Raw genomic sequence first — 25,943 nt, 5'->3', positions numbered from 1 at the left:
TCTCATGTGCATACACACACACTTTCAAGTCTATGGGGCAAATTTGTATCTGCAGAATTATATTTGCTCAAAAAATGCTCAATCTGCAGACAGGACAAAGTGAGGAGGATTCCTATTGAAGAGCTTATGCCTAAAACTTAGATTCTCCTACTCCTCGGATGATGCCTGTCCTGCTGTGCTTTTCCAACACCATACTCTCAACTCAATTCGCAGGCTGTCAATACATGTAATATTTAGTAAATTCCACTTTGGAAATAGAACCAGTCTGACTCAAGATTGGGTACAGACAGACTCTGACCTCAGACCTTTAATGCAGTGTCTGAGCTGAGAAGTCACCTTTTGTTATAAAGCCTTAAGGTATAAGTATGCTCAGCAAGCTAATTTACATACTTAACAACCTGAGCTACAAATCTTCTCAAAAATTGCTAACCTTAAGTTATCACGAGAAGGTGACTTAAAAGACGTTCTGAGATTTACATATTAATGAGCTGAAACCTGCATTCTAAAAAATGAAAGGCTTAACAATCCAGGTTTGTTCACTGTAATCACTGTATGACACTAATCTTTTGTTACAAATTCTGTGTCTTATGATCTTATACTCCACAACCATCTGATAAAAGAGGAGCACTCGGAAAGCTAGTGCTTCCAAACAAACCTGTTGAGCTATAACTTGGTATTGTGCGACTCTTAACTATGTTCTAGAGGGGTCAACGTAGAATGTTGACTATCAAGAATTCCTAATCTTCCTAATTCCTAATAACTTCACTCAGTTATTTCAACAAGCTATGGAATATTTATGTACCTAAATATTTATTTTCTGTCACTGTTACACCCAGCTATTTCACTCAATTCTTCATGCATTTACTAATCTCTCTCTCTTCAGCATTAACGCTCCCTCCTGGCACTCTGTAAATCACCAGGTTTGAATAAAACGGATTTAGCCATTGAATTAGAGAAAAATTTCAAAACATTCTGATGATATCAAAGTTGGAGGTGTGACAAACAGTGAGGATGATGCCAATTGAGGACCTGAATACAAAAGCAGGGAAGTTCTGTTGGACATTCATTAAGCTAAAGAATTGCATCCAGTTCTGGTTGCTAATTCAAGGAAGGACCTGATGAGGGTCAGGAGGGTTCAGAAGACACTTAAACCCAGCTAAAAAGCAACACAAAGTTGAAGCTTTTCCTAATGCACTCAGCAGGACTGGGACAAGAAACCAACTTGGAAGGAAACACTGATTTCCACAGCCCAGTAAGATTAGTTTGACTGTGGCTGACATTGAGAAGCAATCTGTCAACTGTCACATATTTCTGCTTTACTGTATGTATTATAGATGAATTATTTATTCTAGTTAATTCCTTTAGTTTAATATTGGAATGCATACAAATGCAGCTGACTACATCACTGTGGTTGGCCTGTGCACCCTAAAGATACTGAACAGAAAGGTTAATCTTCTGCTGCTTTCCAATAAACCCTGCCAGCTGATCAATGGTCATCTGTCTCCCTTTGCTATATTCCCTTCTCACACATCACATCACCATTTCATGCCGTTCCCCAAGGTCATAGAGCACTGTGACATTCAGCAGTCAGTTTCATAGATCAATTCTGCACACTGGCAAAACACCCAGAACATGACAAATCAGCTATTACACTGAACCCTACCGCAAGAAATCAAAGTACAAAATACACAATGAAATGCACAAAATACCTCCTTGTCGTGCATAGAGGCTCCCTCCAAAGTAACCATTTAGTGGAGATGTCGCCGCAAACACAAATATGGCCGTACTTAGCATAGATCCTCTCCTGGAAAAAGAGGAAAACAGAAAGAAGGTCATGCCTAAAAATTCAATAGCACTTTCATAGGTAGTTCATAGACACTCAATACAGAAACTGAGAATTTCTCTCTTGCTTGAAGCCAAAATAGTCCAGTTCTACAGAAACAAGTAGTCCAACTTACTTTAAACAGTATACCATAGGAAATCTTTGTGATTAAACTCAGCAAATCTGAATTCCTAACAGAAACATTAGTTTGTGACAAAGTAGGCAACACAAATCACATAAGATGTGAGGTCATGGCTTTAGCAAATATTAAAATGCCATGACTTGCTGCTAAGTGTATCAATGATGACACAAACCTTATTAGTTCTTTAAGAACCAAACAGGTGGATGAGGGTAAAGCGGTTGATGTGGTGTATATGGATTCCAGTAAAGCGTTTGATAAGGTTCCCCACGGTGGGCTATTGCATAAAATACTGAGGCATGGGATTGAGGGTGATTTAGTGGTTTGGATCAGAAATTGGCTAGCTGAAAGAAGACAGAGGATGGTCGTTGATGGGAAATGTTCATCCTGGAATTCAGTTACTAATGGTGTACCACAAGGATCTGTTTTGGGGCCACTGCAGTTTGAAATTTTTATATATGACTTTGATGAGGGCGTAGAAGGATGGGTTAGTAAATTTGTGGATGACACTAAGGTTGGTGGAGTTGTGGATAGTGCTGAAGGATGTTGTGGGTTACAGAGGGTCATAGATAAGCTGCAGAGCTGGGCTGACAGGTGGAAATGGAGTTTAATGTGGAAAAGTGAGAGGTGATTCACTTTGGAAGGATGAACAGGAATAGAGAGTACTGGCTAATGGTACGATTCTTGCTAGTGTAGATGAACAGAGATCTTGGTGTCCATGTACATAGATCCCTGAAAGTTGCCACCCAGGTTGATAGGGTTGTTAAGGCAGCATACAGTGTGTTAGCTTCTACTGGTAGAATTTTGGAGCAATGTGGCCATGCAGCAGCTGTATACAACTCTGGTCCAGCTGCACTAAGAGTATTTCGTACAGTTCTGATCACCACATTATAGGAAGGATGTGGAAGCTTTGGAAAGGGTTCAGAGGAAATTTAGATTAGATTCCCTACAGTGTGGAAACAGGCCCTTTGGTGGCCAATTCACCTAACCTGCACATCTTTGGACTGTGGGAGGCAACCGGAGCACCCAGAGGAAACCCACGCAGACATGGGAAGAATGTGCAAACTCCACACAGACAGTCGCCCGAGGCTGGAATTGAACCTGGGACCCTGGTGCTATGAGGCAGCAGTGCTAACCACTGAGCCACCGTGCCACCAGGATGTTGCCTGGTATGGAGGGAAGGTCTTATGAGGAAAGGCCAGGGGACTTGAGGCTGTTTCCATTAGAGAGAAGAACGTTAATTGACACATAAGATAATCAGAGGGTTTGATAGGGTGGACAGTGAGAGCCTTTCTCCTCTGATGTTGATGATTAGCATGAGGGGGCATAGCTATAAATTGAGGGCTGACAGACATCGGACAGATGTCAGAGGTAGTTTATTTATGCAGAGAGTAGAAGGGGCGTGGAATGCACTGCCTGCAACAGTAGTAGACTCACCAACTTTAAGGGCATTTAAATGGTCATTGGATAAACATATGGATAAGAATGGAACAGTGTAGGATAAATAGTCTTCAGATTGGTTGCACAGGCCAGCTCAACAGAGGGCTGAAAGGCCTATATTGCGCTGTAATGCTTTATGTTGTACCAAACATCACACAAAATTAAACTAATCCCTTTTGCTTGCCCTTGGTCTATATCTCTCTATTCCTTGCTTATTCATGTACTTATCTAAAAGTCGCTTAAACACTCCTATCGTATCTGCCACCACCACCACCCCTGTCAGTGCATTCCAGACTTCTATCTCTCTCTGGGTACACATCTCCTCATATCTCACATTTGCCCTTCTCACCTTAAATGCATGTCCCTAGTTTTGGACATTCCAACTCTGGAAAAAAGATTCTTACCATAAACCCTATCCATGCACCTTAATTTTACAGACTTCTTTCAAGTCTCCCCTCAGCCTCTGCCACTCTAGAGAAAACAACACGAGTTTTTCTAGCCTCTCATTATAGCTCATAGCCTCTAATCCAGGCAGCAACTCTTCTGCCCTCCCCAAAGCCTCAACACCTTTCATTCAGAACTGAATTAAATACTCTAAGTATAGCCTAACCAAAATCTTATAAAGCTGCAACATGACATCCTGACTCCTGTACTCAATTCCCTGAACAATTACGGCAAGCTTGACATATGTCTTCTTTATTACCCTGTCTACTTTTGTGGCCACTTTCAGGGGGGTATGGACTTGAACCCAAGATTCGTTTGCACTTCAATGCTGTTCAGGGTTCTGCTATTAACTGTATGTTTTCCTTAATGTGTGACAAAGTTGCTCCTTTAACAAGGTTATGCAGTCCTTGGCTTCTTTTTTTGAGAGGTCGTAAACGACGCAGACTCTGAAAGGTCTGGAGGTGGAGGGTTTTAGGGCCAAGTTGATAATACCTAACAAAGCCTGCCTCAGGCAGAAGGCTTTCAAGTTTATAAAAAACACATGCACAACAAAAGGGGTGTGGCCTGTTCTCCCAGCTCAGCTTTTCTCTTGTTTGGCTTTGCTTTTTAGCAGTACAGGTATTCCCCCGCTTTTCGCAAGTTTGCTTTATGCCATTTCGCTTTTACGAAAGACCCACATTAGTCCTTGGTTTCGCTAACCAAAAGAAATCTAAAGAGTATTTTCGCTTTTACGAAGAAAGACAAGAAGTGAAAACGGTGTTCAGCATTTGTTTTGCAGCGAACCATTATAGAGGCAGCGCGCACCCTGAGCAGTGAGAGTGGCGCTGCCAAGCTCCTTTTCCAGAATTGTTAATATAGATGACCCTCTTCCTCGCTCTCCAACATCCCAGTCTCCTGTATGTCTCACCAACAACAACTCAGCTTAACATACCATCACCACCACTTCTTAGCCTTCAGAGTGCTCGCTGTCTTCCCGATTCTGGTCAGTGAAACAGCATTGTACATACATTATTTCTACTTTATATAGTCTGTGTATTTATCATACCATTCCTGCTTTTAACGTATGTTTGTGTTATTTGGTAGGTTAGTTTTTGGATCTGGGAACGCTCAAAATGTTTTCCCATATAAATTAATGGTAATTGCTTCTTCGCTGTACACTATTTTGGCTTACGAAAGGTTTCATAGGAACGCTTTACTTTCAGATAGCAGGGGTTACCTGTTGTGTGTAGAAATGCTGCTAGATCCACAGAAGCAGGTCCAAGCTGGTACTCTCTCTGACTTCTTTCCTGTAAGAACTTGTGTTTGTTTTACCTTTTATGCCAAAGGGTGTTTATGGGGATTGTTGCAAGTAGTTGGAACAGCATCATTAAATTTAGATAGTCTGCTGGGTTTTCGGATAGGATAAATTATTTGGCATTCTGGATTTCTGTTTTGTGTTTCATTCAGTAATCCTGTAAATAAATTCTGTTTTTTTTAAAAAAAAGTAGCTTGACCAGCTGATTCTGTCCTGGAATATCCACTTTACACCTGCTTAAAACAACCAGTAAAGTTAGGGTCTGGGCTACCTTCTTGAAATGTTTTGAGGGATCTGACCGGGTCTGTAACAAATGCTTGATCTCCCAAAGTGCAGCACCTCAACATACCCAGATTAAACTCCATCTGCCAGTTCTCTGGCCGTATCTGCAACTGATCTATATCCCACTGTATCCTTTAACAACCTTCCAGACTGTCCACAACTCTAACAATTATTGTATCGTCTGCAAATTTACTAATCCACCCATCTGCACTTTGTCATATATATAAACGACTTGGATCAAACAGCAACGGTCCCAGCACAGATCCCTATGGAACATGTTAAGCAGGTGGCCTTAAGTGCAACCTTAAAGACAGTCTGAAAACTGTGTCTCAGTTACTTCCACAGTTGAAATTTTTTAAAAATTTAGTTTCTCCATATCTTTCTGATGATACTAGGAACACCTCACTCAAGAAAATATTTCTCACCTGAAAAGGCTTAGAATGAGTGTTGCAGGTTGGTGAGGTACACGTGCTATTACAACTAAGCCGGATCACATTCTCACCTAATGTGCTTGTTTGAAAGTGTGCGCTTATGCAGATAGTAGATAGTAATCAAGGACAGTAATCCTGGCCAAAATTTTAGTTCTCCAAGCCAGAGGACTGATGCTATTTGATACAACCTGAAGATTGATCGGAATACAAGGTTCAGTTGTATTCATATGTGCTAATGTTGCCCTCTGTTGGAGGATACCAGTAGCAATATTGGAGAACAAATAACCTCTAATATTGTTCCTGAGAAACTTGTTAAAAATGCAGCTTGACACCAGGAAAGTGAAATTACATCTCACCAGCCTTCATGTCCACACAAAAGTGAGGTGGGAGGTAGAGTGTGGAAGTTTGCACAAAAAAGTCAGAGGCAAAATTGTGAAAGCTGACAGTGTGTAACAACAGAGCAGACAATTCAGACACTCGAACCTGCTCCATCAGTTAATACCATCACGGTAAATCTCACTTGGCCTCAATTCCATTTTCTTGCTCACTCTCATTAACCCTTCAACCAGTCACCAATTTAAAAATCTATAATCTCTTTAAATCTACTCAATGTCCCAGAAACCATCATGGGCTCAACATTTGGAGAGAAGTAATTTCTCCTCACATTTGTTTAAAAACTGCCACCCCTTATCCTAAAACTATGATCTCTTGTTCTAAACTGCCTCATAACAGGAAACAGCTGGAAATGTGTTGCTGGAAAAGCGCAGCAAGCCAGGCAGCATCCAGGGAACAGGAGAATCGACGTTTCGGGCATAAGCCCTTCTTCAGGCTTATGCCCGAAAAGTCGATTGTCCTGTTCCCTGGATGCTGCCTGACCTGCTGCGCTTTTCCAGCAACACATTTCCAGCTCTGATCTCCAGCATCTGCAGACCTCACTTTCTCCATAACAGGAAACATCCTCTCTACTTCTATTTCGTCAACCTCTTTGGCCATTGTATAAACCTCAATTAGATCTCCTCTCTTCTTCTAAACTCTTAGCAAGTATCGGCCTAAACTGCTCAACGTCGCGCAACTACACCTCTCCTCAAGCAAAGGGAGCAAAGTTGTTCATAACACTCCAGGTGCAGTCTCACTAATGCCTTGTATAGTGGTTGTAATATATGGAAATAGCCTGGATGTGAGAGGTTCCAATGATTGGAAAGATTAGAATTTTGGTATTTATTGCTAAAGGTAAAAGCAGTTAAGTGTTGCTGCAACTCCACAAGGCATTAGTGAGACAGCACCTGGAGTATTGTATACAATTTTGGTCCCCTTGCTTGAACAGAGATGGACTTGAACTGGAGGAGATTCAGGAGGTTTATTCCAGACTTGAGCGGATTTGTCTTATGAAGCGAGGTTGAGCAGTTTAGACCGATACTTGCCACGAGTTTAGAAGAAGAGAGGAGATCTAATTGGAGGTTTATACGATGGCCACGGAGGTTGATGAAATAGAAGTAAAGCAGATGTTTCCTGTTATGGGGCAGTGTAGAACAAGAGATCATAGTTTTAGGATAAGGGGTGGCAGTTTTAAAACAGATGTGAGGAGAAATTACTTCTCTCAAAATGTTGTGAACTTTAATCTTTCAATTCACTGGAACCTCTCACATTCAGGCTAATTTCATATAGTAAAACCAATGGATCCACAATCTCTGCTGTCACTTCTTTTAAGATCCTAGGATATAGTCCATCAAGCCCTGAGAAATAGTCTGCCTTCAATCTCAAAAGCATGCTCAGTACTTTTTGCCCTAGTGATGATGATTCCTCCCTTTCTCTCACCTCTGCATTACCTGTTACTATTACGATAGTCCTCCACAAAAAGTAAAAGAAAAATATTGATTTTGTGAGTACCGCACTATTAATTCCGTAGTCTCATCCTCAAAGGGACCAACATTCACTTTTAGCTACTCTGTTCCCTTTACATATTTGTAGGAGCTTTTGCTCTGTATTTTGCATTTGTTTTGCTTCATAATTTACTTGTGCTCTTTATTACGCTTTTTAGTAACATTTGTTGAATTTTAAAGTGTTGCCAATCACCCTTTGCAATATGGTATGCCTTAACTTTTGTCTTTATATTATCTTTAGCCTTCTTGTTTAGCCCCTCATTTTTTCTTCTTTTCTGAAATACATTTTAGTTGGGAGCAATTGAGTATCTCCTTAAACATCGCTCAGTTACAACGAGATCATTAACTGATCCCACCTCATTAAACAAATCCAAATTCAGAATAGCCTGTTCCCTCATTGATTCATGAACATAACTAGAAGCAAGAGCAGGCCATCTGGCACTTTGAGCCCTGCTCCGCCATTCAATAAGCTCATGGCTGGTCATTTTGTGGTCTCAGTTCCACTTACCCGCCCTCTTACTGGAACGCTTAATTCCTTTACTCTTCAAAAAGTTAACTTAGCTTTCAAAACATTAACTGAGGAAGCTTCAACCATTTCACTGGGCAGGGAAATCAACAGATTCACAACCCTCTGGGTGAAGAAGTTCCTTCTCAATGCAGTCCTAAATCCGCTACCCTTAATTTTGAGGCTGTGCCCTCTTGTCCTAGTTTCACCCACCAGTGGAAACATCCTCTCTGCTTTTATCTTTTCTATTCCCTTCATCATTTTATATGTTCCTGTAAGATTCCCCCTCATTCTTCTAAATTCCAATGAATATAATCCCAGTCTACTCAGTCTTTCTTCATAAGCCAACCCCCTCAACTCCGGAATCAACCTAGTGAATCTCCTCTGCACCCCTTCTAGTGACAGTACATCCCTTCTCAAGTTAAGGAGACCAAAACTGCATGCAGCACTCCAGGTGTGGCCTCACCAACACCCTATATAGTTGCAACATAACCTCTCTGCTTTTAAACTCACTCCCTTTAGCAACGAAGGACAAAATTCCATTTGCCTTCTTAATTACCTGTTACATCTGCAGACCAACCTTCTGTGATTCATGCACAAGGACATCCAGTTTCCTCTGCACAGCATGCTGCAACTTCTTAACATTCAAGTAATAGTCCTTCTTACTGTTATTCCTACCAAAATAGATGACTTCACATTTATCAACATCGTACTCCACCTGCCAGACATTTGCCCACTCACAAACTACGTCTCTTTGAAAAGTTTCACAGTCCTCTGCACACTTTGCTCTACCACTCATCAGAGTGCCATCCACAAACTTCAAGATACGACATGTGGTCCCCAACTCCAAATCATCCATCTAAATTGTGAATAATTGCATTCCCAATACTAGTCCCCGAGGTACACCACTAGTCACTGATTGCCAACCAGAATAACACTCATTTATTCTCACTCTTTGCTTCTGGTTGGTTAACTAATCCTCTATCCATGCTAATACATTGCCCCTAATGCCTTCTATCTTTATCTTATGCAGCATCCTTTTGTGCAGCACCTTGTCGAATGCCTTTTGGAAATCTAGATACACGATATCTACTGAGTACTCGTTGTACGCTGTGTTCGTAATGTCTTCATAAAATTCTAAAAGATTACTTAAGCATGACCTGTCCTTCACGAAACCATTCTGCATCTGCCCAATGACACAATTTCTATCTCGATGCCTTGCTATTTCTTCTTTGATACCAGACTCGAGCATTTGCCCCACTGCAGACGTTAAGCTAACTGGTCTATAATTCCCTATCTTTTGTCTACATCCCTTTTGAAGATAGCTTTCAATGCTCTCTTAAATAACAATGGATTTTACTCTAACAGTCTATCCAAAGTGCTTATGTCACAGAGTCAGAGATGTGTACAGCATGGAAACAGACCCTTCCGTCCAACTCGTCCATGCCGACCAGATATCCCAACCCAATCTAATCCCATTTGCCAGCACTTGGCCCATATCCCTCTAAACCCTTCCTATTCATATACCCATCCAGATACTTTTTAAATGTTGCAATTGTACCAGCCTCCACCACTTCCTCTGGCAGTTCATTCCATACACACACTACCCTCTGTGTGAAAACATTGCCCCTTAGCTCTCTTTCATATCTTTCCCCTCTCACCCTAAACTGTGCCCTCTAGTTCTGGACTCCCCCACCCCAGGGAAATAACTATCTATTCATCCTATCCATTCCGCTCATGATTTTAAAAGCCTCTATGAGGTCACCCCTCAGCTTTTGACGCTCCAGGGAAAACAGTCCCAGCCTATTCAGCCTTTCCCTATCGCTCAAATTATCCAACCCTGGCAACATCCTTGAAAACCTTTTCTGAAGTAAAGAACTTCCTCACATCAGCCCTAAATCCTTTTATTTAATCTGAAGTTTTATATAAAAAAAAGTCATACATTGCTAGTGGTCCATCCTTAATTGCCCCAGGGAAAGTGATAGTTGTGAATTTCCTTTTTGAAATGCTGCAGCCCATCTTGCGTAGGCAGACCTTTAGTACTGTGAGAGAACCCCAATACTTTGAATCGGAAATAAAGGTAGTGAAAAATGCCCAAATGAGGCTCAGTGGAAAGTTTTCAAGCGCTGATGGCATTCCCACATGACTTTGACCCAGATAATTGGTTTGGAAGGTGCTGTTGAAGGAAGCTTGGTGAGTTGTAGCAGTGTAATTTATAAATGGCACACACTGCTGTGTCAAAAATGGAAGTAGTAAACAAAGATGAGGGATCAGTGCCAATCAAGTGAACTGCTTTGTGATGAACAATTAAGCTTGAGTGTTGCTGGAGTTGTGGTCATCCATGCAAGTGGAGAATCAGACTCCCTACTTGTGTAAGGTAGGTAGCATTTAGGAAGTCAGGTGGTGAAGTATTTGACGCAGTTTCCAGTTTTTCACCTTCTCTCGTAGCCACAGTATTTATATTGTTAGTCCAGTTTAGTTTCTGGTTAATGGCAAATCCAGAGATGTCAACAGTGGAGGATTCAATGAAGGTTAAGTCATTTAATGCCCACTGAAGAAGGTTGCTTTTGGCAGTAATACTACTTGCGCAGAAAGTGAGGTGCAGAGGTCATTTCAATTCAAAGACAAATGGGTGAAAGTATCAGATTTCTGCTAACACAAAAGAACATAGCAGCTTAAAACTGAATCAAGGGGCATGCAGAAAACTATACAAAATTTCTTCAGGCTATGGTTATTTAAATTTTCAGTCTGCTCATCTTTGCACATTGGGTTTGTTACTGTTGTGCTCAAATGTATGTACATTCTCTGAGTGGGGGATGAAATTGAACATAAAATTAAGGACGCTATATTTCAGTCTTGCATGGCACTGGTGAGTCTACATCTCAAATATGCTGTGAAGGAAGATGTATGTGCATTTGAGGCAGTTCAGAGGTAATGTCATTTATGCAATTGATACTCCAAATGAGCAGCTGCCTTACGAAGTAAGGTCGAATAGATTGTCACTTTTTCACTGGAGTTTAGAAGAGTAAACGGTGATTTCACATTGAAGTATACAAAACCCTGAAGGGTCTTGATAAAGTAGACATGGAAAGAATGTTGCATCTTGTGAGTGCAGAACTAAGAGACATTTTAAAAATTAGGGTTTGCCCCTTTAGGACAGAGATGAAGAGATTTTTTTTCCCTAATGTTGTCGAACTTTGGAACTCTATCACAGAAGACAGTATCACTGAGATCATTTAATTTTTTAAGGTAGCTCTAGATAGATTCTCGTGAGGCAGGCAATCAAAAGTTATTGAGAATAGGTAAGAACGTGGAACTCAAAACAAAAACAGACCAGCCATGATCCTGGTGGAGGCGGCTCACAGAGCTAAATGGCCAACTTTTGCTTACAATTTGTTTGTACGATGGGTCAGTGAGGAGCAAAAGCTCATTTTCCCACACCAACTTAGAATGGGTCCTAAAACAGTAGCCTGGGAAAGTTCATTGCTTAGAAGTCCTTACCGGAGAGGTAATGTATCACACAAGACAATATAATCACCTACTCAGCCAGAAGAAGAAAGCGATAAAGCCACTCAGCATCTTAAAAAATGAACTTATCCCCTCCGAGCTGCCACATTTTTCATATCGGAGGAAACGCTACACACTTTCAAAAATACTAATAATTAAAACAACAAATGAGATACATACTTACTCTGTGTATAGGTCTTCAACCATTGCCACAACAATAACAATGAAGGACACAAAGAATATCTGGCAACCAGATCCTATCAGTGATGAAAATATTAGCGGATGGCTAGATGGTCTGAATACATCACCATGAACTTGTTTCCAGCCATACTCATCTCCCAGGTCTCTGTCCTATAAAATATAATTTCACAATGGATTAGATCTCTATCTCAATAAGCTGGGCAAAAGTAAAAGTATTATGAGAAACATTAAAGATCCAATATCAAAACTGGAGAGCGGTGTGAGCCATTTTCAAGATTACTTTGTAAAGACTTACAGTATGACTTGTTTGTGTTTGTCCCTCCTATAGTACTACAGCTTAAATGGCCTTTTTGATGTAAACCATAAAGCCTTTTCTTTGATATAGATTACATCTAAATACTGCAGCAGTAAATAGGATTTGACCAGCCACAATAAGAACATTTTGATCTTCAAGATAGTAATAATTCGAAGTGCGAAACTGGGATACCATAAATGCTGCAATTTAAGTAAGTGCTTAAGAGTATTTGAATTTTATACTAATCCAAAAAAAACCACAGTAGCATCTCCCAGGCACTAGATTCTCAGCTGAAGTAAGAAAAGGACAAAATAAAACATACAATAAACAGCAACTGTATGATATCCTCATTCACTCCAAAGAAAATGCCAAGTGCAAGTTAGCCAATCAAAAACAACCAGAGTTATCATTTTAACATTACGCACATCTAGCTATTTAACCTTCACTAGAAGTGCAAAACAGATTTACAGATGGATTATAATCATTGCTACATTTCCCCAGATCTTACAACCAGTTTAGAATTTAGTGTTATGTTGGCATGATGTGCAACTGCACATCTGGAGATGGGTTTGGCAGCCATTAACTCTAAGACAGGCAGAAAGCTGGAAGAACACGTGGAAGAACACAAGAGACCCGGGTTCAATTCCCACCTCAGGCGGCTGACTGTGGAGTTTGCACATTCTCCCCGTGTCTCCAGTTTCCTCCACAGTCCAAAACGTGCAGGTTAGGTGAATTGGCCATGCTAAATTGCCCGTAGTATTAGGTACAGGGGTAATTGTAGGGGAATGGGTCTGGGTGGGTGCACTTCGGCGGGTCGGTGTGGACTTGTTGGGCCGAAGGGCCTGTTTTCTAATCTAAGTATTCTAATCTAATCTAAACACTGAGCCAGGCAGCACCAAATGGTGGAGAAGTCAACATTTTGAGTGTAACCCTTCTTCAAAACTGGAGATGGGTGTAGGGGTTGGGGGCAGGGAAGAAGAGACAGGGATAGGTGACCTGTTTGGTCAGTGAGAGGAAGGAATCCAGTAGGTGGATGGAAGGAGAGAAAGGGAGGGACAGGGTCTGTGAAGGGAGTCAGGAGATGGGAAGGGAGGTTATCTGAAATTGGAGAACTCAATGTTGAGGCTTCCGGGTTGTGCCTGCCCAGGCGGCAGATGAGGTGTTGTTCATCCAATTCGCAATTTCGTTCATTGTGGCAATGGAGGAGGCCAAGGATGGTCATGTCAGAAAGGGAGTGAAAAGTGGAATTACAATGGGCGGTGACTGGGAAGTCCAGTCAACCCCTGTGGGTTCGTCTGAGATGCTCAGCAAACCGTTCCCTAAGTTTACATTTGGTCTCCCCAATGTAGAGAAGACTACAATGGGAGCACCTGGTACAGGAAACTAGGTTGGAAGAGAGGCAGGTGAACCTGTCTCACCTAACTGTGTACCATCCCCCTCACCTCCATTCAGTGCCCCAAACAGTCCTTCCAGGTGCAGGTGGTGCAGTAAAGTTAGACACCACCTCATCTTCCACCTGGGCAGCCTACAGCCCGGAGGGCTCAACACTGAGTTCTCCAATTTCAAATAACCTCCCCTCCCATCCCCCAATTCCCTCCCCAGCTCCTCCCCCTCCCTACCACTCCTCCCAGACACATACCAGATTCATCTTCCCTCTGCCTGTCTGCATCTATCCCCATTTCATCATCCTGCCCCTGCCATCCCCTTTATCTGCAGCTCCCCCTATATCTACCTCCAGTCCTGAAGAAAGGTTAAATCAGAAACTTCTGCACCTGCTAATGCTGCCTGGCTTGCTGTGTTGTTCCCCCTGCCTACCTTGGATTTCAACATCTGCGTTTTTTTTGTCATTAACTATTAGACATCAAAGTTCAATATCTATTCGGCAAGCATTGGCTGGCATGTACTATGGCTGAAGGCCTCAAGCAGCTCTATGCTGACAACACAATGCAAAATCATTCTGAAAGATAAAAAAATGTTCTTGGGATGCAGGCATTTATTACCAGGTTCTTTAAAAGTTCTTGAGAAGACAGTGAACTACTGCAGTCCATATGGTACACCTAAAATGCTGTTGTGGAGTGAGTTCTAAAAATTTGACCCAGCAACATTATGAAGCACAGTAATGTACTTTCTTGTTCAAATGTATGTGGACCAGAGGGAAACATGGCTAATATTTCTCTGCACCTGCTGTGCATGGCCTTTTGGGCAGTACAGTTTGTGGGCTCCAAGTGTATTGTGAAAAAAATTGACAATTTATCTCATGCATTTTTTTTGTAAATATATTTATTAGCAAATTTTTTAACTTTACAAACATATAAAATTATTGAAAATACAATAACAAATGTCAGTATAATAAAAAAAAACAAGTTACAATATAACTACTGTCTACTTAACCTACCCTATGATACCAAACAAACCCCAACACTGTGCAAAGCAACACCAAAGCAAAAAAATCCACAAAATACAAAACCGCTATGCTCGGCGCAAAGCTCCCAAACAAAGGAATGGGAGCATTGTATATATACCTGTATTAACTCAGGAGATCCCCTCCAGGGCCCAGGGCTTGACAAATCTAACCATCCTGGTTAAACAAATGCCATAGTTAAGATAACTGACAAATCTATATCCAAATAACTCAAGTAGGGCTGCCATGTCTTATAAAAATAGCCTGTTGTGTGGTGCACCATGTTTGTAAAAAATGTCCAAGGGAATGTGCTCCATAATTAATTTCTGCCAGCCCAGCAAACCCAGCGGGTTCTCAGACACCTGATTCATCAGAATATTCTTCCATGCACAGCATACAAAAATATTAAATAGTTTCTTCCCATGCCCATCTGAAGATAGTAAATTTGATAGACCCAAGAGGAGAGATATCGGGTCTACTTTGACTTCAGTTCTTAATACCCTCCCTATCTCTCCCGCCACAGCGCTCCAATAAACACTGAGCCTGTGGCATGTCCAGAAGCAATGGGTAAGAGTACCTACACTTATTTACATTTGGGGCAGACTGAAGATGCCCCCTTTTTTAAACTTCGCCAGATGGTTTGGTGCCAGATGAGCCCTGTGCAGAACTTTTAACTGCGTAGCGCATGTCCTATTACAGATTGAGATCTTTCGAGTATTCTCCCATGTTTCAGAAGAGATCTCCACTCCTAGCTCTTGCTCACAGACCTCACATAACCGGTTAATATCCTGCCAGGCCCTGCCACCCAGCAGGCGATAGAGGGTACTAACCGAAAGGATGCTTGTGGAACATAGCAACAACCTCTCTTCTTCTGGATGAATTCCCTAACCTGAAAAAATCGGAAAAGATCTCTGCAAACCCGTATTTGCGGCTCAGTTGCTCAAAAGACATCATTACCTCCCCCTCAAACAAGTCTCCCAAACTAGAAACTCCTCTTGCTGCCCATAGTTTGAACCCTGAGTCCATCATCCCTGGTCGGAACCCTGGCATGCCAACTATAGGTGTAAGTGGTGAAGTCTTGGATAAACAACCCTCACTCTGACGCATTGCCCTCCATGCCTTGACCAAACTAATGACAATGGGGTTCCGGCAGTGGTCCATAACTGTCCTCATCTTACCCATGAATAACAGGTTAATAAGAGGGCACTTTGCCTGGAAGGCCTCGATATCCAGCCATATTGAGTTTGGATTGTTACCTACCCAATCGCAGACAAAGGACATCAGGGAACTCAACTGATACCTCCTGATGTCTGGGAAATCAACTCCTCCCCCTCCATGAGGCAACTGCAATTTAGTAAGTTTGATGAGGGGCCACCCACGATGCCAGACAAAGGAACCAAACCACCCCATAAGCTTCCGCAGCGTTGACCTGGAAACATTATAGAGAGCATACGCATGGGATAAAGCAAACGAGGAAGAAAATTCATCTTAATGAGAGATATACAGCCCAGCCATGAAACTGGAAGAGCCTCCCATCTCTGGAGATCTCGCCGAATATTGTCGAGCAAGTGGGCAAAGTTAGCCTGAAACAACAGATCAAACTTGGGGGTAATAAAAATGCCTAGGTATCAGAACCCTGCCCGTGACCACTTAAAAGGGAACTCAGGGCCACCTTCAACTTCTGGCACATCCTGAAGGTTCCCCAAAGGCATAGACTCCCATTTTGCAAAGTTAATCTTATATCCTGAAATAGCACCAAATGAATTGATACATTGTATCAAATGGGGGATGGAGGTCATCGGGTTCGATAAAAACAGAAGGACATCATCCGCATACAGTGTAATCTTGTGTGCCCTCGATCCCACTGCCAGAGCGGTTATGTGGATGTTCTGATGAATGGCCTCTGCCAGCAGCTCTATCACCAACACAAACAACAAAGGTGAGAGGGGGCAGCCTTGTAGACTACCCCAATCCTAAAATTCCCACACTTCACCTAGCTGGTGATGACCAGAGGGCGGCAATATAAAACCTCCACCCATCCCAAACTGTTCTAAGACATAAAAAAGATATGGCCATTCCACCCGGTCAAATGCTTTCCCTGCATCTAAGGAAATCACCAACCCCTGAATCGATCATTGCTGACAAACTTGGACCATATTCAGCAACCTTCTAATATTATTAGAGGACCTACAGCCCCTTATAAAGCCTGTCTGGTCCTCTTTAATAATATGGGGCAACACACTTTCCAATCTCAGCACCAGGATCTTGGACAGAATCTTGAAATCTGAATTTAGTAGAAAGATGGGCCTGTATGAGGCACAATCCTCAGGAACCTTCCCCTTCTTAAGAATTAAGGAAATATTAGCTTCTCTCAAAGATGGTGGGAGGCACTCACGCATATAGGAGTGATTGTACATCTCCAACATCAGCCCTGACAGAATCTCTATAAACTCTTTATAAAACTCACCCAGAAGACCATTAGGGCCAGGCGTTTTCCCACTCTGAAGTTGCCCAGCTGCCTCCTGTATTTCCTGAACTGCCAAAGGGGCATGAAGGAGAGAGGCCTGTTCCCCTGGAGGTCCAAGTTCTTAAAAAAGTCACCATTTTAGCTCTCTTGTCCTTGCAACCTTCAGACCGATACAATTCAGACTAAAAGCTCTGAAAAGCCTCATTAATCTTTTTAGCATCATATGTAAGGACCCCGGCGCTGTTTTTGATTGCAGTAATGGATTGGGGAGCATGCTTTTTCCTAGTCAGATACGCTAAATATTTCCCTGGCCTATCCCCATATTCGAAAAGCCTTTGTCTAGCAAAAGCAAATTCTTTCTTTGTATTTTGTGTCAGTATTGAATTCAAGGCAGCCCAGAGGGCTGTGATCCGTTGTAGCTTAGTCACCGAAGGCCGCGTAAAATGTACCGCCTCAGCAGCTTTCAACCGCGTCTCAAGTAGATGCTGCTGTTTCCCCTTCTGTCGTTTCCGGCTAGCCGAATAGGAAATAGCTAATCCCCTAGCAAAGGTCTCAGCAATCTCCCATAGCCTAGACGGACTACTTGCCGTGCCTGAGTTGATAGTCAAGAATTCCTGAAACTCCTTCAAAACTTATTCCACAAATTTGGAATCCTTAAGGAGAAAAGGGTTTGCGGCACTGGCGTTTGGACCTAGCCCTTCACTCTTGGCCTTAACCTCCAAATATACTGCCAAGTGATCAGTGACAGCTTAATTCCTAATTTTACAACCCATAATCAAATCCAGAAGGGCTGAGGGAGCCAGAAAGAGGTCAATCCTCATGTGACATTTATGTGGGTTTGAAAAAAAGGTGAAGTCCCTGACAGTAGTGTGAAGACATCTCCAAATATCCACCAGCCCCAACTCCTCGCATAAGCCAACCACCTGCTTGGCCTGCAAAGAAATAGTTGGGAACCCGCAAGGCATCCTGTCTACTGTCAGATCCAAAAGACAATTAAAATCCCCCTATAATCCCCCCTAAACGCACTCAACTTAGAGAAAGCACTAATCAAAAATTTGAAGGGATGAGCCGGAGGACGTAGACATTTAAAATTCCATATTCCTCCCCATATATCAAGGCTTTAAGTATCACAAACCGTCCCTGCTCATCTTTCATCTGCTCTAATGTGAACGGAAGATTTTTCTGGATAAGTATCGCCACTCCCCTACTTTTAGTAATAAAGGATGAAAAGAATACTCTGTTATAACCCTTCTGTTGTAATTTCAGCTGTTCCCCATCAAGATGGGTTTCCTGCAACAAAGCAATTTCAACCCTTTCCCTCAAGGCTAGAAAGCACTTTTTTCTTTTTAACAGGTGAATGACTTCCCTTAATGTTGCAGGTGCACTAATAAGACACTAGCCATATCCCCTTTCAGAGACTCTTGAACACCTCAGAGGGAGAACCCGGCTTACAAAGCGCCGAGCATAAGTAAATAAAGACTCAGAGTCGAAGAACTATATATACAAAAACTACTCTATCATAACTATAAACAACTATTACTACCAAAAAAAAACTATAAAACCTTGAATGGAAGACTCTTCCCCCTGCCCATAGGGGGCACTCACCCTACCAATTCCCTCCTTCACAGCTCCTTCAAACCCAGACTGTGCACTAGCCTTAGGCCAGAAAAAAAAACAAGACGACGATCCTTAAATCAACAGAAAAAAGACAAAGTCAGGATGAGCACTCCACCCATCCCTGGCTTCATGTCACCCCTACTTGTGACTAAAAGAGAAACAGAACAAACAAAAGGGGGAAAGACAAGAAAGGACATCCACAACATTTCCCATCAGAAAATCCAGTTATTAAAAAAAAAGAAAACATGGGGAAAGATAGAAAAAAGAACAAGCATTAATCATATTCTTCAAGCCAATCCATCTATTTTAAAGCGTCCACAAAGGTTTTAGCTTTATCCGCTTAGTCAATGTATAAACTGAGTCCTCGTGGCAGAAACGAAGCACTGCAGGGTATCTCATGGAGTACTGGATGCCCAGGTTCCTCAGCCTCTTTTTAACTTCATCGAAGGACTTCCCCTTTCAAATTACAGTTGCTGAGAAATCCTGGAAAAACATGATTTTTGACCCCTTGTACAGCAGTGCCTGCGGATCTTTTCCCGAGGGATCTGGAAGCTTCTATGACGTTTTGCTTGTCCTTATATGAGTGGAAGTGCACTAGGACCAAGCGGGGCGCTGCACTGGGCCTGACCTGTGCAGTGTAACCCGATAAGCCCTTTCAATCTGCAGCTTATGAAAGCCCAAATCTTCAGCAGCCAGCTTCCAAAGAAGCTGACTGGCTGCTCATCTTCAGGGAGCTCGGCAATTCGGAGATTTATCCTCCGACCTCGTTTTTCAAGGTCATCGATATGGGCTCGCAAGGCCCGCACCTCTCGCTCCAAAACCTGGATCTGACTGGATGATGACTCCATCGCAGTTTCCGAGGCCTTAGTTCGACCCTCAACCTCCTCCAGCCTCTCCCCGAGGCCCTGGACCTCCTGCTCATGCTTCTGCAGCATGGATGCAATAGGTTGGACCTGGGCACGAATCTCCCCATGTATCTCCTCAATCGCAGCCCCAACTTTCAAGGTATGTCTCTCCATCGCCGCAGCCAATTCCTGAGTCTATCAGGTCCCCGGGGGTTGCTGCAGTCTCTGGTGTGGTGGGTGCTCAGGGGAGTGTCCTCCCTGCTGCTGTTTGCTCGCTCCTTTTCTCTTTGGCATCCTTCCCATTCCCAAATATTAACAAATATGTGTTCTGTAACGTTTTAAACTAATAATTCCACCACATAAGTTGGCTAGGGATGGCAAAAAACACCAGTATGCCTTGGCCGTTAGGCAGAACTGTCAATAGCTGTTCTACAGAATCGCTGCCATCTTGCCGAGTCTGTCTCATGCATCTTATAGATGGTAATCAGTGCACTGAATGTGATGGATGAGGTTATAATCAGGTAGAATGCGTTGTCCCAGATGGCATTTGAATGCTGCTTTTGGAGTGACATATACCCATCTAAATGGAGATATTCCACCAGACTCTGTAGCTGGTAGGCAGGCTTTAAGGTCTGGAGTCAAGCACTCAGTCATGTAGTATGGGAACAATCCCAAATTAAACAAGTCCTATCTGCCAGCTCCTGACCTGTATCCCTCCAAACCTTCCATATTCACATCCTCACCCAAATCCACCACTTCCTCAGGAAGTTCACTCCTTACATGAACCACTCAGTGTTAAAAGAAATTACCTTTATGTTTTTAAATCTTTCTCACCTCACCTTAAAATTGTGTCCCCTAGTCTTGAAATACCCCCATCCTCGTGGAAATATAACTGCCACCAACTCTATCCATATCCCTCATTATTTTATAAATGGCTGTAAGGTTGCATCCCAACCTCCTACACTCCAGTGAAAAAAAATCCCAGCTTCTCCAGCCTTCCATTATAACTCAGACCTTCTATATCTGGCAACATCCTGGTAACTCTCTTCTGAATCCTCTCCAGCTAAACAATATCCTTCCTATAACTGGATACAGTATTCCAGAAGTGGCCTCACCAATATCTTGTACCACCTCAACATAACTTCCCAATTCCGACACTCAAGGGACTGAGCAAGCGTGCCAAACATCTTTTTAACTACCCTGCTTATATGTGATGCAAAATTCAAAGAATTATGTACCTGAACCCTTAGGTTCCTCTGTTCTATAACACTACCCAACACTGTACCCTTAGTTGTATAATCCTTACTCGTTTGTTGTACTAAAATGCAATACCTCGCATTTATCTAGTTTGAACTCCAATGCCATTTTTTAGCCCATTGACCCATTTCATTAAGCTCTCTTTCCAAGATCAGCATCAGATTTTGGGACATGGGTTGATTTGGATTTACCTCTAATTTTGTTCATGTGATGTAGCTGAGCAGTTTGCCAAAGATGAGACTACATCTTCATAACTATTGATTGGTGGTCACTCTCACTGGTACTGTGATAGACAAGATGCTTCTACTATAGGTAAACTGTTAAAGGCAAAACTAAGTGGGTTTTCCCCACACATCAGTTTTCTCACCAACCTGTAACAGGCTCAATTTGGTAGATATGCCAAATTTAGGACCTGGCCAGCATGGTCACAAAGTGCTACTAAACTACCCTTGATGATCTGCATTGAAGCATCCCAACATTCTTGCTCTTGCTATTCTCAGTACTACTTCTAGCCAGTGTTCACATGCAAGAGTGCTCAGTTATTAACTAAGAAAGAAGAGGTAGGTGGCAAGCAGATTTCCTTGCTTATGCTCGATGTGATATATGAGATCTGATGTCTATGTTAGAACTCAAAGTTTGCATAAAGATTTGCAGCTCGAGTGCTGGTTACAGTGATTGTGGGTATGTGGGTTGTGGATACTCCCACAACTTCATCTGCAGGTATGAGCAGACAAACAACGCGACAAGGACCTGCCACGACCCAACACACTAGCCACACTACCTGATATCAAAAATGTCTCAGACCTAACAGCTAGACTTCAACTACTCGGATTCATGACAGCACATAAACCAACAGCCATGCTCAGACAACAGCTCACCAAAACAAAAGACCCTATACCCATCATGTACAAGACTAATCTAATTTACAAGATTCCATGCAGAGACTGCATGACACCACATAAGACAAACTGGCATAGAACTAGCCATCTGCATCCACGAACACCAACTAGTGACTAAACACCATGACCAGCTGTCCCTAGTAGCTATACAAACAGGTGACAAGGACCATAAATTCGAATGGGACATCACAACAATAATAGAACAAGCTAAACAGAGTACAGACAGAGAATTTTAGAAGCATGGCACTCATCAATCAAACACATAGACCTAGACCCAATTTACTGGCCAGTACAACGAACTACTGGAACCGACAAACGGAAGCAGCAGGAATGGATACAAATAAATTCCAGAAGAGACAGTCCAACAGCACTTCATAGGAGGCCCGAAAGCACTGAAGATGTTACCGAGACAAGGGACGAAACGTTTGCAAGTCAACCGTGGGCGGCACGGTGGCACAGTGGTTAGCACTGCTGCCTCACAGCGCCAGAGACCCGGGTTCAATTCCCGCCTCAGGCGACTGACTGTGTGGAGTTTGCACGTTCTCCCCGTGTCTGCGTGGGTTTCCTCCGGGTGCTCCGGTTTCCTCCCACCATCCAAAGATGTGCAGGGTCAGGTGAATTGGCCATACTAAATTGCCTGTAGTGTTAGGTAAGGGGTAAATGTAGGGGTATGGGTGGGTTTCGCTTCGGCGGGTCGGTGTGGACTTGTTTCCACACTGTAATCTAATCTAATCTAAACTTCCTAGTTCGGCGAACATACCCACAACCACAGCACTGTTGGGAATTCCTCAGAACACGCGCTCTCTCTCTCTCTCTGGCAGGCTGTTTAGGAGTGCAGTGGGTTGGGTAGTAGTGAAGAGTGGATGCGTGCAGTGAAGTAGAAAGTTATCCAAATTAACCCAGAGAAGGAAACGTCCACAATTCTGGTCTCCCTGCTATAAGAAAGACGAGGGCAGCACGTTGACTCAGTGATTAATACCGCTGCTTCTCAGTGCCCGGGACCTCTATCTAATTCTACGCTTGGGCGACCACCTGCGTCGAGTTTGCACAATTCTCCCTGTGTCTGCGTGAGTTTCCTCCCACAGTCCAAAGCTGTGCAGCTTAGGTGGACTGGCCATGCTCAATTGCCCATAGCATCCAGGGATGGGTGGACTAGCCATGAGAAATGCAGGGTTACAGGGACGAGGGAGGGAGGTGGGATGCTCTTCTGAGGATTGATGTGGACTCAACAGGCCAAAGGACTTGCTTCCACAGTGTAAGTATTCTATGGTTTCTATGAAACATGAAAGGATTCAGAAAAGCTTTACAAGGATATTGCTAGGAATGGAGGGACTGAGCTATAGAAAGGGGCTGAATAGGGTGGGACTTGTTTCTCTGAAGTGCCAGAGACTAAGAATGATCTAAAAGAGGTTTATGCAATCAGGAGGGGCATGATAGTCAAGGTCTTTTACCCAGGGTACAGGAGTCTAAAACTGGAAGGCAGAGGTTTATGGTGAGAGAGGAAAGATTTAAAAGGAACCTGAGGGGCAACTTTTTCACACAGAAGATGGTGTGTGCGTATGGAACAAGTTGCCCAGAGGTGGAGGCAGGTATAATTAGAACATATTGTGATGATACTGCTACTTTAATAAGGCATCCTTGGCATTTTTTTTCAGAGAGGTCATAAAAGACACAGTCTGTTTGAAGGGTTTTAGGGCAAATTTGATTGTAGCTAAGAGATACTGCCCCAGGCTTTAAAGTTTTAAAAACTCACTTGCACAATGAACGGGGAGTGGCCAGTTCTCCCAACTCAGCTTTTCTCTGATTTGGTTTGGCTTTTGGCATTCTGGCTACTCACTGAAAGCAGTCAGGCAGTCTTAAAGCTGCTGGACCCAAAGAAACAGGTCAGTGCTGACCCTCCTCTCTCTCTGACATCTCTCCTGTAAGACCATGTGTTTAATTTTACCTTTAGCACCAAGTGGTGTTTATGGGGATTGTTGCAAGTATTTAGAAGAGCATCATTAAGTCTGCATAATCTGTTGAGTTTCTGGATAGGTTAAGTTATTCTGTATTCTGTTCTCTGTGTGTTTCATTTGGTAATCCAGTAAATAAACTGTTTTGTTTAAAAACAAGTGGCTTGACCAGCTCCATCCACCAGAATATGTGTAACACCTGCATAAAACAAAGTTAGGATCTGCGCTACTTTGTTGAAATGTTTTGAGGGGGTCTGGCCTGGTACATAACAACAATAAAGGCAGCATCTGGACAGGTACACGAATAGGAAGGGTTTAGAGGGATATTGGTGAAATGCTAACAAATGAGTCTAGATCAGTCGAGATTGGTGCGGATAATTGGACCTAAGAATTGGTTTCCATGCTGTGTAACTAAGGCTTTATTCGCTTCTGACTATCATTGCGCTGTCAACCCTCATGCTTCAGTTTCCAATGAACAAGGCATATGCATTAATGGTGAGTGGAAGAGTGTGGGACACTGGCAGGAAAGGTGCGATCCTGAGACCATGACAATATCAGATTGCTATTCAACTACCCTCTGGGATGACAAGTCTACTGATCTTAATCAGGGGAACTACACAGTGTTGTTGGGTTGGGTGTACTGGGATCAAATACAAGAGGGTCATTATAGTTTTATTCATATCAGGCTTTTCTGTAGTTCTTTGACATAACTGGAGGCTTATTAGACTACTGTACTTCAGAGGATAGTTCAAGTCCACAGCCTGCAATAGCAGATAGATCACACAAGGATAAGAATGCAAATTTCCTAACCTAAGGAACATTATTGTAAAACCTATCTGATTCACTAATGTAGAAATATCACAGCCACTCTCACAAAACCAGCTGTTGAATTCCAGAATTTTGAAAACAGGAAACATAACCAGGTAATAATCTCATTGTTTTAGAGTACTTCAGAATCCTACTCAAACATTTGGGTTCAACAAGGATGTTCAGGTTAGGTGGATTAGCACTGATAAATTGTCCATAGTCCCCTGGGATATACAGGCTAGGTGGATTACCCATGGGAAATGCAGGGTTACAGGGACAGGGTCTGGATGGCACGTTCTTTAGAGGGTCAGTGTGAATTTGATGGGTCGAACGGCCGACATCCACACTGTTGGGATTCAATGAATTGGTAAAGAATTGAACTTACATTCAGAAAAAAAACTGCAATTGGAAACCACATTCAGTCATGGTGCCCATAGAACCAGCACTGATTGTCGTAGAGACCCATCTGATTCATTAATGTCCTTTAACTCAGTTGATCAGACTCTCAGCAATGTGGAGGACTCAAACACCCTCTGATATGGTCGAGTAAATCACTCAGCTCAAAGGCAATTAAGGATGGATAACAAATACTTGTCTTGCCAGCAATACCGATATCCAAGCAAAAATAAAAGTAGCGAATGCATTTAAATTCAGTTCCTATCATGTCAATATTTATTCATCAAGATCCCTGGATTTCCAGTTCAATAACAAGTCCACTACATTTACTGGTCAGAGTATTGAGTACAGGAGTTGGAAGGTCATGTTGTGGCTGTACAGGACATTGGTTAGGCCACTGTTGGAATATTGCGTGCAATTCTGGTCTCCTTCCTATCGGAAAGATGTTGTGAAACTTGAAAAGATTTACAAAGGATGTTGCCAGGGTTGGAGGATTTGAGCTATAGAGAGAGAGGCTGAACAGGCTGGGGCTGTTTTCCCTGGAGGCCTAACGGGCAAACTTTTCACACAAAGGGTGGTACGTGTATGGAATGAGCTATCAGAGGAAGTGGTGGAGGCTGGTACAATTGCAACATTCAAGAGGCATTTGGATGGGTATATGAATAGGAAGGGCTTGGAGGGATATGGGCCGGGTGCTAGCGGGTGGGACTAGATTGGGTTGGGATATCTGGTCAGCATGGATGGGTTGGACCGAAGTGTCTGTTTCCATGCTATACATCTCTATGACTAGTGTGCACACCTATTCAAAGCTAAAAATGCTTTTGACATAACCTATTTTTGGCTTCCTTAATAATTTTAGTCTTTTCGTTATTCTTCTCTATTGATTTGTGGGCTCTTCTAGGTAATCATGCCTTTGAAAGGCTTTTAATTAACCTTACTGAGTAAAATGATCAGTACCACATGAAACCTACAGAAACTACAGTCAAATTTATGCTGTAGCATCTCTTCAGTTATTACAACATCACAACTAAACATTAGTATTAAACTACTGATTGTTTTAAA

The 25,943-nt window shown here is 42.6% G+C and overlaps 1 protein-coding gene across 1 annotated transcript in view; it reads right to left on the bottom strand.

Moving 5' to 3' along the window:
• Positions 1 to 25,943, bottom strand: part of tm9sf3 (transmembrane 9 superfamily member 3) — a 155,816-nt gene that overhangs the window by 67,421 nt on the left and 62,452 nt on the right. Inside the window, exons 7-8 of the mRNA XM_043678647.2 lie at positions 11,929 to 12,095; positions 1,710 to 1,804 (exon numbers count right to left, since the gene is read on the bottom strand). Coding sequence (XP_043534582.1) covers positions 1,710 to 1,804; positions 11,929 to 12,095 — 262 coding nt within the window. The remainder of the gene's footprint in view (positions 1 to 1,709; positions 1,805 to 11,928; positions 12,096 to 25,943) is intronic.

The sequence above is a fragment of the Chiloscyllium plagiosum genome, unplaced genomic scaffold (assembly GCF_037043375.1).
Source record: "Chiloscyllium plagiosum isolate Xiang-an unplaced genomic scaffold, Cpla_swu_hap1 HiC_scaffold_43, whole genome shotgun sequence".
Taxonomy (NCBI): domain Eukaryota; kingdom Metazoa; phylum Chordata; class Chondrichthyes; order Orectolobiformes; family Hemiscylliidae; genus Chiloscyllium; species Chiloscyllium plagiosum.
This window is presented reverse-complemented; position numbering and strand designations above follow the sequence as displayed.